The sequence below is a fragment of the Camelus ferus genome, chromosome 35 (genome assembly GCF_009834535.1).
Source record: "Camelus ferus isolate YT-003-E chromosome 35, BCGSAC_Cfer_1.0, whole genome shotgun sequence".
NCBI classification, from domain to species: domain Eukaryota; kingdom Metazoa; phylum Chordata; class Mammalia; order Artiodactyla; family Camelidae; genus Camelus; species Camelus ferus.
In genome coordinates this window covers 12,028,294-12,047,959 of record NC_045730.1, presented here as the reverse complement: position 1 = coordinate 12,047,959, position 19,666 = coordinate 12,028,294, and the positions used below count along the sequence as shown (strand labels likewise).

Here is a 19,666-nt window from a genome sequence, read left to right as displayed (position 1 = left end):
AACCAACCACACCCTCTCCTTTAAAACTTGTGAATCACTGTATTGTACACCTGTAACTCATATAATATTGTACATCAACTATACTTCAATAAAAATATAGAAACAAAAAACTTTCTCCTGTAAGTTTTAGTGTGTATAATATTATATTTCAATCACTACTGGCATTTAGGAGGACAAATTCCATAACTGCTTCACTTACTCTATAGAGTAATACTTCTTTCCATTTGTCTGAAATTTATTTCTTTTTTAACTATCCAGAGGATAACTTCTTCAAGCTCAAACAAGCTCATAAGCTAGTAAGAGGCTTGCAGTCTTTGCCCATAAGCCTTCTTGGTTTTCCACTTTGCAGATGGACGTTTCCACAATTTTTTTCTCTAACCTCCTACTGACCCTTTTGCACAGGAGGGGAGATGCTGGCAGTGGTGACCCTTCTGTTCCTTAAATCCCCCCACCAGGAAGCAGTCACCAACACTGTTACCACCTTGAAATAGAAGAACAGCCACAAAGATACTCAACAAGTCACCTATGTTGGGAAAGTTCTCCCTCAATTAGTCTAAAATCCTCCTGAGCCTTTTAAAATCATTCTTGCCTGTTGAGTCGGAGTGTTTAAGAGGTAATTTGTTACAGAAATGGCAGCACCTCTGGCTGTCAGGCTGGGAGGAGAGGAGTCTCTTCCAAAGCTAACCGTTCAGACTCCCATCAAGGAAAGCATCTGGCTGCAGCGAGAAGGAAGCTGCCGCTGCTGCTCTGTTCTCAAATTCCTGAGGGCACACAGAAGGGTGGGGACATCTTGTGGCTACCCTTTCCCCCAGGGCCCACCACCGAGCAGCCAGACACCAGCCCCTGCCCATGGTTGCATTTCAGACAGACATTTATAAGACAGCAGTGATGAAAAGGAAACGACTCCATCACTCAGACCCAGACCGAGTTTCAGCGGGACAATTTTTCATGGAAATTATTTTTTAAAACCCAACTCCACTGCAAAATGGTCTTTCACTTTCTTCTGTAGACTTCCTTTCTCCTAATTTCACTAAAGAGAGAGGGAAGCAGGGATGGCATAAATACCACTGAGAAGAATTTCATTTGGGCTCTGGGTGGGTGGAGCCCACAGGGAACCCACCACTCTGTACAAGTAAAGATTTAGAGGTGCTGGCTCTTTGGAACCTGGTCACCTTATAAATCAGAGCCGCTGAGCAAATTTCTTTCTTTACCTTTCTGTTTTGTAAATACCCAAGAGTGCCTGGTTGGCCCTCAACCAACAAAAAAGATTTCTGGGTTTTGTCACTTGGCCCTGCCTGCAGTCCCAGAATGAGACGCTCACATCGTGCACGCAGGATGCATCAGAAATGATAGACACCAATGACATCTAACTTCACTGTCCGAAACAGCCGCTTAGAGCCATCCCTTCTCCCTCCTGCATGTCTTCCAAGCCTCTGCGCAATGCAGCAGACGCAGCCTCTCCGTGCTCCTCCCATCCCCTAAATACGCCAAAGCAATAGAAAGGAGGGATTATTCAAGTGGAAAAATGATTAAGCCGGCAGGTTTATCTCCAAGCACAGGCTGCTTGAAATGAGAGCAAGGTTGCATCCCATCCAGGGAGCAGGAGGGGTCTGAGGATGGGTCCAGTCCCTGCTCCACCCTCAGGACTGGGGCTGGGCAAGGTCACCAGTAACACAACACATGTGCAGAATGCAGCCTAGGCGCAGGGCTTTCCCGACTCCGCCTGCTTCCTGGCTCTGAGATCACCCCGATGGTGTGTGAAGTTCCTGGGGTGACACACAGGGGGCATCTACTGGGTTTAGGAGAGTGAGGTAATTTACGGGGCCCCCTCGAAACTCAGTAATCAAGGTAAATAATATTTTAATGAGATATTTTAAAAAATCAAAATTAATGCAATAATCCATGATGAACCAAGTGTGACGATTTTAAATAAACACCACATTAACAGGACTTTGGGGGAGGTCGTAACATTCGGTGGATTAAGGGAAAAATGACATTGTACAGATAGAACCCAAAGGAAACTCGGGGCTTCCAGATGGCACCAAGAGTGGGTTCGCAGGAGGTCACAGCTCAGTCTCAACCTGCAGCCTCTGAGGCCGCAATGCTAGGGGGACATCCACTCGCTGCTCCTGGCCCTGGACTCTCTGGGGAGCCTACTGTTCCCAGGAACCTGTCTGGGTGTTATATGCAGCCAGGCACATGGGGATTTTCCCCAACACAAGGCCACTGGCAGGGGGACTGTGTTTAGACTCTCCCTGACTCACACTTCCCTGTTTATTTCCCATCCAGGCTCAACTGAGTTAACACCACAAAGGCCAGGTGAGGCTGGGAGGACATTCCCAAATCAGCCACAGAGAGGCGGTCAAGGGCAGTGCCAAGCCCACTGGCCCAGAGCCAGCCTCATTTTCTGGCCTCAAGTCTCCCCACGCTGGGACAGACTGCTCATCCCTCCCCTCCCCTCCCCTCCCCTCCCCTCCCCTCCCAGCTCCTCTCCTCTCCCTGTGTTACTTTGTTTCTATCCAGGAGTTTTGCAAATCACTGGCCAAAAACCTCCTATTGGAGCTAGAAGAATAAACACCTCATATGCATGTTTTAATCAGCTGTGACTCGCCAGAACTTCACAGCAAGGTGTGCTCAGAGGAAAACTGAGTGTTTTGCAGAACCTCAGCCACCCCACGAGAAAACACCAGCCACTCTCAGCAATTCCTAGGGCAAGGCTGCCATCAGCTTCTGCATCCTGAAGGCTGCCAGCATCTACCTGCATTGCCAAGTGCACTTGGCTGTGGGGAGAAGTTCCTGTCTGCAAGACAGTGTCCATTCTTCAACAAGCTCACTCTTCCCCAGGTATGGGGGAGGGCACACAGGCAGTTATCCTTATCTGCATTCAGTTTTGCAAAGCACAGTCTATCTTTACAGAGACCTGAACCTTGTTCATTTCCTGCAAAGCACAAGGGAGAAATTCCACTCCTTGCCTGGCTCCGGTGCTCCTGCCTCAAGCCTGAGTGGGGTTAAGAGAACACAAAGCTCTGTAATCCAGATGGAAAACCCCAGCCTGTGTCATCCTGTCACTGCCGGAGCCCTGTATCCCTGGGTAAACCCACCCCTGCAAGTTCCATGCCTTCATTTGTAAATGGGGTGAATAGGAACTGGAGGGACTTCCCGCTTCTGCCATTTAATTAACTGATCACACACACACACACACACACACACACACACACACACACAAGCAGATTTTCTGTGGCTTTCTTCTTTCATTTGTAAAATGAGGACCCTGGATTATTAACCTAAGATGAAGTACACAAAATTTAATGTTAAAAATTAATATCAATAATGCAAGTAAATAATAGGGATTTGTTTGGTTTTTGTTTTTAGAACAGCTCGGACAATGTCTGAACCCAATCTGCTCTAGTTTTCAATCTGTAACTGAGGAAACAAAATCAAGATGCCTCCCCATGTCCTTCTTATCTTTTCTTCTTTAAGCAAGGCATTTGCTGAGTTTTAAGAGGCAGAATTTAACTGTCTTTTGCAGGGGCCAGACCCTGAAGCCTTTGTGCGTTGACCCTGTTCCTGTCCCCTCTTTCCCCTGACCCCAAATATCTGCAGACACAGGTGTAGTGAGTTGGAACCTTGAGATGGCAGGTCAAGCATATGAAACACCAGCACAATTTGCAAAAAGGTCAAAATCTTCATGGCCTGCACATTTCATTAAAGGGCCAGCATGGGGGGGGGTGCAAAAAAAGCAAAGCAAGATAGAAAATGAATATCTAATATGAAAAAGTAAGTGACGAGTGGTGGAGGCAGAAAGATAGAATCCTGCTTTTCTTAAAAGCTTCTTGAAAGGCAAAGCTATGCCAAACTCCTGCCAAGCCCCTCCCTCCTTTCATGTGGCATTGGGGAGTACAGCCCTGTATTTCCGGCTTTCATTCCCAGTTATGGGGGTGTTAGCCACATTGCACCTCTTCCTCCTGGAGCCATCAATGTCCTCCCCTGGACTGCCAGACAGTGGAGCAGGGCTCATATTCCATCCGTGCACAATTCTGAAACTGGGGAGGAGGTTCCCTAAGAAATGAGGCTCATTCTCCCTATTCCAGGAACACAGGCAAGCACAGCTAGCCTCTTGAGTGCCCAGCCCAAAGACAGCTTAGACTTGCTGTTTCCTCAGCAGTCCTCAAGCTTGATGCTAAATCAGTGAAGTTTCTGATTACTTTTGTTTTTACAAATCAAGATCAAATTAACATTCAGATGCAGGGTATCTGTTCAGAAATATAAACATACACACATACAGTAACAAAGTGTGAAGCTTACCCAGAGATCTTTCTTTCGTCTGGTTGGCCGACCTAACCACCGGAAGGCTCGCTCGAGTCCGGCTGCCTCTGGAAAAGGGACTGGGGGCGTCTCCCTCAGACATGGCTTCCAAAGAGTCACCAGACGCCTCTGATAAATGCTCGACTGGGTCGCCCAAGGTGGGAGGTTGAGGACTGTGAGAGAGTTTGGGGCTTCTTGTCTGCAAAAGGCATTGGAAAGAAAGTGGGAAAACAGATGATTATTCATTAGGCTGAAAATATTTTCAAGGCCATCAAGGTGTGTTAATCTGGAAAAACAACATGGTGGCGAGAAGTCCACTGGAAGGACTCGATACAGAAATAAAGACCCAGTGGGTCAAATTCTTGATTGTGAAAGTTACTGAAAAAATAGTTGCCCCTGAGTATTCCACTCAGATTTTTATCACTGGACATTGTGCAAATGCCATTTCAAGCAAGGCACTGAGGATGGGCCACATTACAGGAAAGAATGACGGCAAATCAATTCCTTTTGTCGGACAAATGCTCACGGTCGTTATCATCACAGCAGACAGGGCTGTGCATTAACATAGAGGATGCGCTCACACCAGAGTAAACTGAACACAACCAGTCCTTTAAACTCTTCTATCAAGACTGTTTCCAAAATCAGTAAAGTAAGATTGTGAGGGAGATAGCACAGTTGATCTTTTTCCTTTTGAGACAGAAATCCCATAATTCAGATGATGTCTCTCTAATTGGCTATTACTTACCTCACCAGTCAACAGAAAGTATGTACAATAACTTACACACACACAATACATGACTGTGTATAATTACAGTATAGATGTAATGGCAAGGGACCGAATGTGTAAAACACTCACAAGCTGTACCGGTCAATAACATTCCTTGAACATACACTACCGGCTGAGCACTGTGGGACATTCAGACAAACAGATGCATGTCCAAGAGTTGCAAAACTAATTGGTGAAATTACTGAAGGACAACAGATTACACAAGATAAGTGTATAATTAAGTTTAAACTATGAACTGTGTCATACATCCATTCATCCTTTCAAAACAGACAACTATTTAGTGCCTACTATGCCCAGGTACATACTAGGTACAAGCTAGGTACGTGCTAGGTACATGCTAGCACATGCTAGGTACTGGGGACAGAACCATGCACAAAACAGACGTGATCCTGCCCTCACGGTACTTACAGCTGAGTCAGGGGGCAGACACTGAAGCAGTGAGAGTGTGTAACCCAGATTGGTGAGTGGGTGTATGTGGGTGGAAAGTTGGAAAAGCAAGTAAACTGTGATCTTAAGGATGAGGGAAGTTGGAACGAGGGGGCAAGCCAGAGGGTGGGGATGAAAAGAGAAAGGCATTCCAGATAGAGGGGATGAAATGTGCAAAGGCCCTGAGGCAGAAAGTGGCAAGCACTGAAGACTTGGTGGGGCTGGAATCCAGCAGAGTCCAAATCATATGAAGCCTTGGAGCTGAGGGGAGAATTCTCAATTTGACTGTAAGATATCAGAACACTATTGAAGTATTTGAGGCAGAGAGAAGAGGGAAGAGGGCCAGGATCCAATACATTTTTTAGAAGATCACTTAGGCTATTGTGTGCAGGCTGGAGACCATGCTTGTAGAAGATCAGAGGAAGGGAGGCAGTGATACTGGGGGGATTAGGTTGAATGAATGCACGATTTCAGTTTTCCCCTCTCCCAAAGCCCCACCCTCTCTGGAAGGCAAATTGATGTGAATTAGGCAGGTGAGTTTTCCCTTACTAAGGTGCCACAGCTGCTGATGGCTGGTGGTGGGATACAGACAGTCCCCAGGAGCCAATTTTTTTGGGGGGGAGCGGAGGGAGTAGTTTGCATCCCTTAATTTCCTCTAAGTCTTCCTAAGGATGCTAATGCACTGTGAAGTTAAAAACACCGAAGCACTTAACATTGAAGGTAGGACCAGCTTTGTGAGTGTACAACCCGCCCAGTGCTTAAAAGGGCTCTGTGCTTGGTTTCATCCTCTGCTGTGGCCATCTTGAAATTCTTAATAATTTTTGGAACAAGCTACACTAAGAATCAGACAGCTGGTCCTGCCTCAAGGCCTTGGCTACAGAGCTTTTTCAGGGACACCCCAGGTGCGCCTGGTACTCTAGGGGAGCCCTCCGAGGATGCGATGATCAGCTTCTTTCCCTTTTCTTGCTAAAAGTACCCCTCTTGGCAGGAGCACTACTGCATTATCCAGACACCCGAACCTGGCTCACCCCTCAGGACATTTCCATAGATGAAAATGGTAAGAAGGTCAGCACATAGCCCGCTGCACCCCCTTAAGTGCAGGATGTGGCTTTGGGGAGGTGGGCAGCCTGGGTGTTCCAAGGAAACCCTCAGCTCAGATTACTGAGCTGATAGCACAGCCAGAAAGGACACCCATTAATGGTTAATTTGTCTCTGCTTTGGGTTCATTTTTCTGTGCAAGGTCCCAAAGTGGTTTATTTTTCATAAAGTCTGCTTCTGTTACAAAACCTGGGATCTGGCTTTGGCATTCCTTAAGAGTATTATTAGACTAGAAAAATCAACCCTCAATCATTGCTCAGCTTACCAAGAGTTACATAAATTCATATGGTCTTCAGTGAAGTAGCTACCTGGTTACTATGCTCAGCAGAATATCAAGCTAAAATGTCCTCATCTCTGACTTAAAAAAAAGAAAAGAAAATACATTCAGTTTAGCAAAATAGCCAAGAAATAATATTACTTGAAGCAACACGGCTGCAATCCCAACCTCTGCTGTCTAGTCATCTTTGCAGCCTACGGCAGACACGATGCATTTGATGAGTTGTCATTTTCCATTGCAAAAGGCAATAATCCTTGAAGAAAATCAAAATCAAATTTTGATTTCTTGCTCAGGGTCATTGTGGTGGGAGTATGTATAAAAATAAAGATATAAGGGCTAAATCTTTTTTTTTTTTTAACTTCCTCTATATAGCCTTTCAGTTCCAAATATAAACTCTGGCTCTTGTTTCCATGTCATTCACTTCTTCTCACTGCAAACTATCACTGCATATTAGCAATCTCCGCACATGGTCCCCTCCCCTCAGTTGCCAGCTCGCTGCTGAGACATCATTTCGGGCAGAGAAAAGACAATGGAAATTGCCGACACTACTGTCAGATACCCTGTGATTTGACATAGTTAAAAAAAAAAGGAAAAAGGCACTTGGAATAGGGACTTGGTATTGAGCACAGGGTGAGGCTCCAGGGGTTAAAAGTATATGGTTCTTGAGCTCATAACACATTTAAGGTATATTTGGGGGCCAAGGCTATGATATATGTTAACAGTTGGACAGGAAGAGCTGAGAGTTGTGTCACTGTGACAGTGCCATGCAGCAGGGACGTGGGGGGAAAACTGCCAATATGAAAGGATGGGTCCAGAGAGGAGGAGGAGCAGGGGTGAGGAAGCGCTAAGGCTGGGTCTGAGCAAAGTCACCCACCCATGTTTGCAGGTCTTTGTGCACTCAGGGGGCATGCCAGAGGAGAAGTGGGACAACTGGTGGTCTCTAAAGGAGGTGTCACCACTGTGCACACTCTGAGGTCTTTCTCTGCTCTCTCAAATGAGCCAACAGTGCTGAACACCAGAAACTGACATACTGTAACTGACTGTACTTCAATTAAAACAAACAACAAGCTAACAGATACATCATCCAGAATTAGCTGAGTACCAAATTGTCTTCAACAGGCAACCTGGTGTTCCCGCAATGCTCTCTAGTAAAAATGAATATGTGAGAAAGTTCCACTTTTATTATTTGACTTGACACTTACCCATCTTTGAAAGGGTTCTGGGCCTCAACAATGCCCCCTTCCCTGGGGAATTCCTCCCTGCCCTTCATGGATCAGTTCCTGACCCCCATGTCCCACACCCAGGGTGAACACAGACACTAGCATCCCTGGGACCATTTTCTGCTCTGCACCCACTGTCCCAGTGTCATTATTAGTAGCAAACCCCCTTTTCATGCTCAAAGGTCTACTGGTTTGAGCAATGAAGTGTATGGTCACCCACTCCCAGCCCAGCCTCATCTGACTGAACCAAGCAGGAGCCACCTGATCTTGGCTGGACCAATCACATTCTCTCCCTGGAAATGGAGCCCTGGGACAGGGGAGCTCTTAGCCTGTGTCCACTGGGAACTTAAAATGCGAGGTCATTTGAAGTGGTGGCTGACATGGACAGGGAATGTGAAACAGACAGAGAAGGGTACCGAGAAAGGATGGAGCAGATCTGTACAGGAAATGGGGCACAGGAGATCCCATGACTCCAATGGAGAGCCTAAAAGATAGAACAGCTATCTAGGCTCCTGGGCGCCCTGGTTCCTGAGTCCAGGACACAGTGAGGTCCTTCTGATGGACTCCTTCCAACTAATTCCATTCTTGTCCTTAAATGAGTTTGAGATGACTCTGTCTTACAAGCTGACCATCACTGACAAAGACCTAACAGCTCCTCTGACTGGACCACTGTGACGCTCACATGTTTATAATGCTGGTAATAACTGTGGAGAAAGCTCAACTGTGGAGCAACAGTTCTCATTATTCTGTATTTCACAAATTAAATAGTAAAATAAACAGTTGCTAAGATTTTATTTTGTAAAGTAAGGGGCATCCAAAAATGCCCTCTCTACTGAAATTTTCTCTCTATGTGGCATTATTATTGCCACAAGAAAGAAAAGATATTTTAATACCAAAGAAACCAGGAAGCAGGGTACTCACACAATTCAGATTTGGCCTCCCAAAAAAGTCTTTCTGTTGGGCATGATTGTCCTCATTTTGGCTCAGGGAAGCCTTTTCTTGCATGGTCATGCATGGTCTATAGCATGGCATTTGGAGCACCTGCCCTTAGATTCTGAGTGGAGAGCTGCCGCTAACTGGGAAGATTCGAGTAACAGAGGATGGTGGACACACTCTTTGGGCCACCTGGGCAGGACTCAAGGGTCTGGAAGGCTGGATTTCACCTCAGCATTTCATGGTCACCTGTGACACCCACCCATTTCCCTCTGTTCCCACTGCAACCTTCGAAGGTTTCCCCCAAATCATAAGGGGACTCCAAACCTACAGACCCAAATGAGAAGTCCACTGGGGACATCAGGAAGGGGGATCTCTTTAACCAGGCCACCTGAACCCCACTTGTCCATTCTAGTCTTCTCTTCTTCAAGAAGGGCTTTCTATCACCAAAGAATGCTGGGGTAACAGGCTTCACACAGACCCTCTTTGCTTCATCTGTAACATACGCAGATTGGTTCTCTGGGAAGACTGTCTTCCTAATGAAGGCGTGTGGGAGAGAGAAAGGAATGCACAGATTCAGTGTCCACTGCACTCTGACTGGTGTGTGGCCATCTATTTAACCCTCACTGCCACCTCCTCATACTGGCGACACTGAGAAGACAAATCATGAAAGCAACATACCCAAAAATTACAGCAAGTGAAGGAACTGGGACCCAGTCCACAGGATTCCAGAGCTGACAGCGGTAAAGTCACTTAACCAGAAGTCTGGAGATGCTGGCTGGAGTCCAGCTTGGACCCAAATTGGGCAACACAGTCTCACTGAGTCATAGTTCCCTCTTTTGTAAGATCACAGGTTGAACGAGTTGGTAGTTAGTCCTTTCAGGACTAAAACTGCATCACTCTAAGATCCACACCACACAAAGAAGAAAAAAATCATGTCACCCAGAAAACCTCGGTCTACTCTATACAGACAGGTAGCTGGTGTGGGCACCAGGATTGAGATTCCTCTATCTGTGTTCTCAAGTGCATGCAACTTAGCTGCATGGCCTCAATTTTAAAAAAGACTGCCGTTAATGCATTTTATCATCTTGAACAAATATTTGCTGAAATGTTCACCATGCTTGCTAGGAGATGAAGTTTATGCTTATTCTTTGCAATGTTGTATTTGGAGATTAAAGCCAAAGAGAAGAGAAAGAGCTAGCGACGATGTTTTGTCATTCCCATCTTTTCCCCAGACCCTTTAAACTCTATGTTGAAATGCTGAGGTCCAGAAAATAAAGTCTGTAAATGTAGCTTTATGTAATACATTTCACTGTCAGCACCAGTGGGGTGTCTGGTTAGCCGGGGCATCCACTTCGCATCAGATTACGTTCTGTTTTGACAAGAAAACTCAACATTGCCTTACTAAAGTTTTACTTTATTTTAACGAATGCCCAGTTTCCACAGAGAATTCGAGAATAGAATAAAGCTTCCCACATGCGCATGCAAATGCATTCGGCGTGCCTCATTATCCTCATGCTCACTAATTGACAGCGTTGATTTAATCATGACATTCATTCACTTTCACCCCATTTGCACTTGTGAAGCTTTCAACTCAGAAATACAGTCAAAATTCTGACGCCAACTGAAGAGGACTTTCTAGGTGTTATGTACTCTTATGAGACATACAAGGAGCTAAATATTTGAAGGTAACAAAAGTTGGCTGATTCCCAGCCTTTTCTTTTACCATCCCGGCTCCTCTAACCACAAGATAATTAACAAATTATCGCTGTGGAAGGTTCAAGCCTTGAAATTTGCTCACAGAGTCCTTTCTAGAACCACAGCACACAGTCACTTTCCTCCCTTCTCTGCACCCCTGTTTCCCAGTCTAAGTTATCTGCTGGTTTGGGTCTGGGGGTGTGAGGACTCAGAGCTCCCGTAGACACACCCAGCTCTTCCAACTGCTTCTCGTCCTTACATAAACCATCCAGGGGCCACCTGGGCTGAGACCCTCTCTCCTGCCACCTGCCATTCTCAGGTGAATCCCAGGCCCCACACCCTGGGGCGCTTCTGATGCAGGGGCTGTTTGGTTACCTCCTACAACTTCCGAGGCTGATGGGCAGAAGGACAAACCCTGCCTCAACACCTCCTCAGCACCAGTCTTACTCACAGCCAATCTGGGGAATAGCCTGAGGACATCCCCAGTTCTAGAATATGACAGAGTGATGTGAGAACTGCAATACAAATGCAAGAGAGAACTGCACTTACTTTGGTAATAATTATGACACTTTTGGGTGGGCCTGGTGCTCGAGACTTAGAAAAGAAGAAATCAGCTTTTGTATTTAATAGAAAACCTGGGTGCAAACACTCAAGGGTCCTGCCGATAAGACAAACACACACGACTGAGTGTTTAGTGTGTGATCTGGGTGCTGCGTGTGCGTGGTCTGTGGACACATGCCAGGTCAACTGGTAACCAGGAGCTGCTGGCCCTGATAACCAGAAGACATAAACGCACCCCACCTCGTTCTAATATCAACTTCCAACTGTGCATATTTGAGATTCTCTTAAGGACAGACTTAGGTTTAGCCCTGAAAATTATTATATCCCTCCCCACCGTGGACAAAGGGGATGCATTTTCTTGAGTATTTGTTTTGATGAATTATCCTTGATAAACTCAGTTTCTACCCTGTTTCTTCAGTGGTAATATTTCAACCCCTTCCTCCGTCTTTCCACCAAAAGGGCACCCAGACATTTTTCATGATTTTCACCTGTGAAAACAGAAAGATGTTTGGGCTGGAGGGAAATCAGACGATTCAGCAGTTGAGCGAAGTACAACTGTGTCTTTTGTTTCCCCATTTTCCTTTAGCGCGCGTATTACTTCATTATCAGATCAGAAAGATGAAAAGGCCGTCATGCTGAGTAGTTACCACCCCTGATCTCCCCTGTCTAGAGCCGGCCACAGGCATCCATGCGGGAGGCAGGCACTGCCCTGAGCCGAGTGAGCAAGAAGGACCCCTCTGCCAACGCGCTCTCGCCATGCAAAGCCCCCTGCAGACGCCAAGGCACACAGGACAAGGACACTTGCGTGCAGACATGGACGTGTCCTCATTATTTAAAGAAGCATCACATGACACAGACACTCTCTTTCGAGGTATCTGTGCTTCAGATGCATCTTCTGAGATATAATCAATCTATCTTGTCCTGGTAGTTGTTGGCAACAAACAAAAAATCATGGAACATCTACCCTTATCCCCACCTTCTTGGGAAAACTGCCAAGCCTTTGTGTTCTAAGATCTTCCCAGGGAAAAGGGCTTTTAGCCGTGTCTCTATGCTACAGAGGACACCTGAGGACTCCCTCCCTAGACTGGGCTCAGAGGGTAGACATTTGGAAAATAAGTCTGAGGTTGCCCACTCCCCCACCCCCATGGGAGAGGAGGAAGGCTGCTGATTGGGCGGGAAGAGGTGGGGTGACTTCCCAGGTCCAGGAAGAGGATGCTAGTTTTATTGTTGGTGGTGATGGTGAGGGTGTTCTTCAAATTGTGGAGACATGACTTCCGTTTACAAGGAGTGGTCCCAAATAGGAGGAGGGATGGGTGCTGTGCTCAGAGTGACTGAAGTGTGTGCCTTGGCTTAGCTTGGCAGAGAGCCCCATTAGCCCACCTGCAAACAGAATATTAGGAGGTCATTTGCTGTGCCCCAGGGACCCAGAAACCTGACTCAGTTCTATAGGACTAGATACGTCCCCTAAGATTTTCTTTATGACCCCAAATGATGAGAATCAATTTCTCAATAACTGCTGAAGTGAAGTCAGATTAATTTGATTTACACAAATTAAGGAAAGTGATACTTCCTGTTCCAGGGGGTCAGGGAAAAAAATCTGTACCTAATACACCTTTTACAGAATAAACCAATCTAGAAACAACTTAGAAGGTTGCTTAGCAAGTTATACTGTAGCCATACAATGGAGTACTATGCAGTCATAATCAAGGTGTTTATAAGAACTTTTTTTTCATAATTTAAGAAATGAAAGCAATACACCCAACTATTAGCACTGGTTTACTTTATATGGCAGTATCATGAGTGACATACTTTCCTTTTTGTTTCTCCAAAATGAGAATAATATTGTTTTTGCAAATCAGAGAATTACTGAGTAAGCATGATATTTTTAAAGAGTGGGTCAGTAGAGGAGAGGGTATAGATCAGCGGTAGAGTGTATGCCTAGCATGCACAAAATCCTGGGTTCAATCCCTGTTTCCTCCATTAAAAAAATTAAATTAATTAGTTAACAAACAAACCTAATTACCTCCTTCCTCACCAAAAAAAGTTAATTAAAAAAAGGGGGTGGGGAGAGTATAGCTCAACTGGTAAAGCGCATGCTTAGCATGCATGAGGTCCTGGGTTCAATTCCCAGTACCTCCTCTAAAAATAAATAAACCTAATTACCTACCCCTCGGCCCCTGCCAAAAAAAGAGAGAGAGAGAGAGAGAGAGTGGATCAGGGGAAGGGAAGGCTTTGAATCCCAAAAGATTCTCATCTACGGTGACCTGAAGACACCCAGGCCCATTCCTGTCTTTTTGTGTGTATTTCATATGATTAGATTCCAAGAAAAAGGATTCATCCTCATAGGTGGCCCCTAAGATGAGGACACAAATTCATGGGGAAAATACAGGAATGGAGACACATTTTCATTTTCATGCCATGCAAAGTTCTGCAGGAATCCAGGATTGCAAAGACTTCTACTTCCAAAAAAAGAAACGGTTAAGAAAGAAGAGCGAAAAGCCATCAATTAAATTTTGGACACGAAGATCACGCACTTCACTTTTTAACTAAGAAGGTAGGCTCTCCCATTGATGGTTCTGACATCATAACAGTAACTTCATTTTAAGGCTCTGAAAACCTGACTCCTGGTAAATTTGGAATTTTGCCCATTTTCTATGATCTTTCAAATATTTTCTACTTTTCAACCCCTTTGTAATGTGTAGATGAATCAATTCTCCTTATTTTATTTTCCTTTAAGAGGTTTGGCTGTGCCCAGAGAAGCAGCTCCAGCCTGTTGCCCCACAGACAGGGCGGAGCCTCTTCTGGTTCCAGGATTTTTTTGATGTTGAACTGCCACCTGCCCACCTGCTGTCCTGCCTAGGACAAGACACAGACTCGCTTCTGAAAACAGCACCTTGAATCAGCTGCTCTGACTTCCCTTCAAAGCCAGAAAGACGTAAATCCTATTTTAAGGAGGTAAGATCTGGTTTTCCATCATCTCTACTTAGCATCTTTCCATCAAGTGAAAAAGTTTCACCATCAGCAAGTTCCAAATCTGGATCTGGTTAACTCAGCCCCCCACCTCTTTCAGACACACATTCCCGCAATTGTTATTTTGTGTTGTGCTTCCCCCTTGAAGGAGATGATGTGAAATAAAAGGCCGGCTGAAGAACCCTGCTGTTTTCCATCTGACCCCATTGGTGATGGTAATGCATGTCCCTTTCTTGAAGGCATGAGCAAACCACTTTTTTTTTTTTTTAAGAATTTCAAACAAGGAAAATAATTTTGCCTTGTAAAGGAATAATAAGTATTACTTTGTCCTATAACAAGATGTGTATCCAATATACACAAAAATATCACATATATCAGAAAAGCTGAAGCTAAATTTAATGTTCAAGTGAATCACAGTTATACCTGTAAATTTGTTTCCTCAAAATTTGCTTTTTGATTTTTAGTTTATCCACCTGAAGGTAGATGTCTCTATTGCAAGCTGCCTTGAATAAGTCCCCCTCCCCCCTTTTTTGGTAAACTTTTGAAGCAAGAAGATGTGCATTATAACAAAGTTTCAGGCTTTGGCTCCCAGACCCTCCCAGACCCAGACCCTCACTGGGAGAGGCCTTTGCAATTCAGAGAGCCTGGGATGCACTTAGAACGCTCTAGAATAAAAAAGGTGTCTGTGTGAGGTTTGTTATTCTTACAGTGATGAAAGGAATGGGAACTGTTTGCTGGGTTTAGAATCTCAAGTAAAATACAACCAGCATGACCCATAGAGCTAAATACTCACCTTAGAAGGCATCCTTACAAAAGCCATTATTGAGCTCACTCCTGCAGCCTAGACTTTGGTTTGGAGAGGATGTGGGGCCCCAGGCCCAGGGGTGGTGCCCTATAGCTTAACTACATTGTTGTGAAACCAAAGAGGCCTTTCCTGATAGCAGAGGCCCCTCCCTCAGCCTATCCTGGGAGATCTGAATATGTCCTTGCCCATCCCACAGGAAAGACACAGAGAGCTGGAGCAGAGGGGACACCGTGGGGCCCGAGGGCACCAAGCCTTCAGTGCCAGTGGCCAGACCCTCTCCAGATCTCTAGGGAGTAGATTCTGCTGTTATGCTCAAACTGTCATTTCTAAACACACACAGCCCATCACCACTCCTGGCTGCCCTACCAATTTCCCTGGAATGACTTTCAGATGAAAAAAACACCTTGTGAAAATTCTGATGTGCTTTCCAGGCTGAAGGTTCTTTTCCTCTCTAGTTCTGTCTAGAGGAACGACCACCAGGCTTTGGAGAGATGGAAGGAAAACACGATTGCGAGCAAGAGGACTTCACTCTTTTTATCACACTGTTCTTGCAGGATGCCGATGCCAATCCTGCCATGTGCTGGGAGCACCATCCCACAAGAAAGCTCTTTGAACCTTAGTTCTCACTTTTATAAGAGAGCCAGAGTATCTCCTTGATGTAATTGTGGTGAGGAGTAATTTTTAAAAATGCACAGAAATTTGTCAACTATAAATGTTGGAAGGTGTTGAGCTGCCTGCCCTTATGAACCCCAGTCCTTTCAGGATGCTTCTAGATGGCTTGGCTCCCTGTACCCGGGAGACCCCATGGCCTGTGGGGTCCTATGTAAGAGGTGAGGATACAACCAACCTCTTACAGTGCCCACCTTGCCTGAAGTCGATTCTTTCCAACTTCAAAATAGAGATTCGGACACTCTGAGGCCCTGGGAGTTACTCTCTTAGTAGAGATGGGAGAACACCTTCAGTTTCCAATCATAACTTTCATCCCACTCTTCCCCCCTCCAAAACACCACTGTCACTGTGTTTAAATGCTTAGGGGGAAAAAAAGAAGTTCTTGGAAAAATTCTCAAATATCCCATTGTTTGCTGATATGTCAAAAAAAAAAAAAGGCAAAAATCAGTATTGAGAATTTATTTGTATCAAGCTTTAGGAAAAAAAGAATGAGACACTCCCTAGAAAATCCCTCATCCTCATGCCATATCTCTGTTCTGAAGGTAGAAAGGAGAGGTTAACTGCAGTGGCTCGACTTGCATGGAAGAGAGCGCCAGGGTGTTTGTTTCCTTTCCTGCATTTGTATTTGGTGAACAACATGCGTGCCAGGAGATCAGAGAGACGTCTCTATTTTGCATGAATTCTAGAAATGTGAAAACGATTTAGAACTCGTGGAAAAAATGAATGGTAAACACCCCATCGGCACTGAGCTGGTGGAGGGATGGACAAGTCTCTGCAGTATGTGTCACCCAGCTTTTACTTCTGTCTATTTGTTTGGGAAGAAACTTTCTAATTTGAGCTTGTGACCCTAAAAAGGATCAAAGGGCCTGATTATTAAGAAAAGGAAGGCGAAGAGGTCACTGAAGACTGACCGAATGGACAGGAAGTCACACAGGCACAAAAGCCAGATGGGTGGAATCTTCCAAAGCACAGTATGTTTCAAGCCTCACAGTAAAGACCAAATGGTTCTCATCTGGGCAAGTGCGGGAGACCATAAAGAAATAGGCCACATTTGGGGGACAGAAAAGATGTGGGTGGCCATGTGCCAAAGGGCCAGTTTGCACAGGTCTTCAGTACTAAGTCAGGTACCCAAGCATTGGAAACTGTCCCCACTCCCTTCCAGTTTTAACATTCTAAACTGACCTATTGTGAAACAGAGGACATTGAGGGTTCTGAGGAAATAGACCATATGTTGAAACTGACTCTGGGGCCTGACTGCCTGGAGTCCCAAGTCTGTAACTTACTAGCTATATGGCCTTGGTCAAGTTACTTAACTTCTGTGTGCCTCAGTTTCCTCATTTATAAAATGGAGACCATAGGACGCCTACTGCATGGGGTTGCTGTGAGAGGTAAATGTTTATAAAACATTTAGGACAATGCCTGGTGCCTAGCAAGCTCTATCTGAATGTGTCCATTCTTATCATTTTTATGATGAAGACATATGTCAGTGAAATCATCTGGGCCCCACACTGGATGTTTTGGAGCCAAGTGAAGGGGGAGTCCCAGAGCTCTGAGATGGTCAGAATGACAGGTCGGTTTTACTTCCACCACCACTCTGCCTGGAGTAAGCTGGCGGGGATGGAGCCCCATTCTCAGAGGAGCGCACAGCGATCTCTCCATCGTTGCCGCATTACTGCTGATCCCACAACTCAATCTGGGGAAAGTAAATGAAATGTTTCAAAACAAGCATGCTATTAGTGCTCATTTTTAGTATTAGGTCTCACAGAAAAAAAAAAAAAAGCACACATTTCAGAATGCTGCAAGCGTTTGGCTCTGAGAGCTTTAAACCAGGGCTTGGGGTAGACAGGGAAAGGGACAGGCTGACACTGATTAGAATGCCACACGCAGCCCAATAAAAAGACACGCGGCGAGGTGTGACTCAATGCAGAGAAGAAAAGGTAAAGTACTAACTCGCTGAGACGAGTCAATTTTCATCAAGTACCTTTGAATGTCAAGTTCTGCCTGAAGAGAGATCAGCATGCACTGCAAAGCCTGTGTGCCAGGAGAAAAAGAGAGAAACAGAAAGTGGGTGAAAACAGGCACAGAAAAAGAAGAGTTGACCCCAAGGGATCATCTCTTGGTTCAGGATGAGAACGTAGCACAGTTAACGCCTCCCCGCCCTCAAAGAAAGAAAGGTGGCAGTTCCGTCCTTAGGATTTAGAGACATGGTGAACACAAGCCCTGACTGGCAATGAGTTTGCCCCCAAATATCTTGCCACAGGCTCTTCTAAATTCACCTTGTCATTTGAGACCATGTCATCCTGGCCTCTTGTCCCTGAGGTTGCCCCACAGCTGCAGGGGAGTGACCAGAGACAGAGTGAAATGCCTCTCTCGGTCAGAACACAGTCTGGTGGTGAGCCCCAGCTGCCATCTTGATTGGCACTGGCCGCCGGGACACTGGCCACCTCCGGCTGCTCCATGAAGACAGGATTCCAAGTACAGTGGTCCGTCACGCAGGATGAAAAGCCTTTTTCACAAATGTGAATACAGGGACAGAAGATCAGGGAACAAATTCTGACATCTGAACCCGGCTGACTCTGGAGAACACCTTCCTTTTACTATGTTTACTACATCAGTATTTAAATATTTCAGTTCAGGTTGAGCCACTGACTCATTTTTGGACAACTTAATTAAAAAAAAAAAAACCCATGGTGGAAAGATATTTTAGTGTTTTAAATAATGACAACTGCATAATCCTCATGTGAGAAGAATGCTTTACTTTGCATCCAAAAATCAGCCAGTGAGAAGGTAAAGTAGGGTCTCAAAGAGATATTTGCACCACCCCATTCATAGTGGCATTAATCCACAATCGCCAAAAGGTGGAAGCAACCCAAGGATCCATCAGCCGACAACTGGATAAACAAAATGCGATATATACAAAAAATGAAAGATATTCAGCCTGAAAAAGGAATTCTGTCACGTGCTACAGCACGGATCACCCTTGGGAATATTACACAAAGTGACATAAGCCAGTCACAAAGAGACAAATACTGTAAGCGGCCACTTCTGTGAGGTGCCTAGAAGAGTCAGTTCAGAGAGATAGAAAGTAGGATGGTGATCACCAGGGGACAGGGGACAGGGAATGGGGAGTTGTTGTTTAATGCATATAATTTCAGGAGTCTGTTGTTGGTTTTTTTTCCCTTAATGGAGGTACTGGGGAATGAACCCAGGACCTCTTGCATGGTAAGCATGCACTCTGCCACTGAGCTATACCCTCTCCCGAATGCATACAATTTCAACTTGGCAAATTTCAATTTCACAGAATGAAAAGCGTTCTGGAGAGGGGTGCAGAACCAGTGTGAACATACTTAACACTACTGAACTGTACACTTAAAAATGGTTAAGGCGCTAAATTTTATGTTATGTATATTTTCCCAGAATTAAAAAGAAAGAGGAAAACAAAATCAGTCAATGAGGAGTCATGGCTTGGTGGTTCACTTCATAACTCACTGTGCACGCATACAGAGAGCAGATATATACAGATGGATAACCAGCACCCACAGAGCCTCTAAACACGCCATCACTGAATGACACAACACCCATGATTCAGACCATTATAGACTTAGACACAGATATGTACTACCTGTGTATTTCTATCATTTCTGAATAACGTTTATAACATTTAGAATCTAGTCTCACACATAGCAGCACAAATCTCCACAAGAAAAAGAACTCTCAAATACAGAGGGCTGTCTCCAACAGCCCCAAGGCTAAAAGAGAGCTCTCCAGACAAGAAGGTACTAAAATGTTCTACCCAGAGTGCACTTAGGGGTTAAAAAAAAAGAAGGAAGAGCCCTCGAAGGGACTTTTCAGAGACAAGGGGAGTGACACCATTAGAAGAATGATTAGCTAGACTGACCTCCTAAATGCCTTTTTTG

General features: G+C 45.1%; 1 protein-coding gene across 1 annotated transcript in view; it reads right to left on the bottom strand.

Moving 5' to 3' along the window:
* The window catches only part of KIAA1217 (KIAA1217 ortholog), a 278,647-nt gene that overhangs the window by 128,933 nt on the left and 130,048 nt on the right, over positions 1-19,666 (bottom strand). The window contains 2 exon segments of the mRNA XM_032474159.1: positions 4,306-4,504; positions 17,700-17,780. Of these exon segments, the coding sequence (XP_032330050.1) occupies positions 4,306-4,504; positions 17,700-17,780 (280 nt within the window).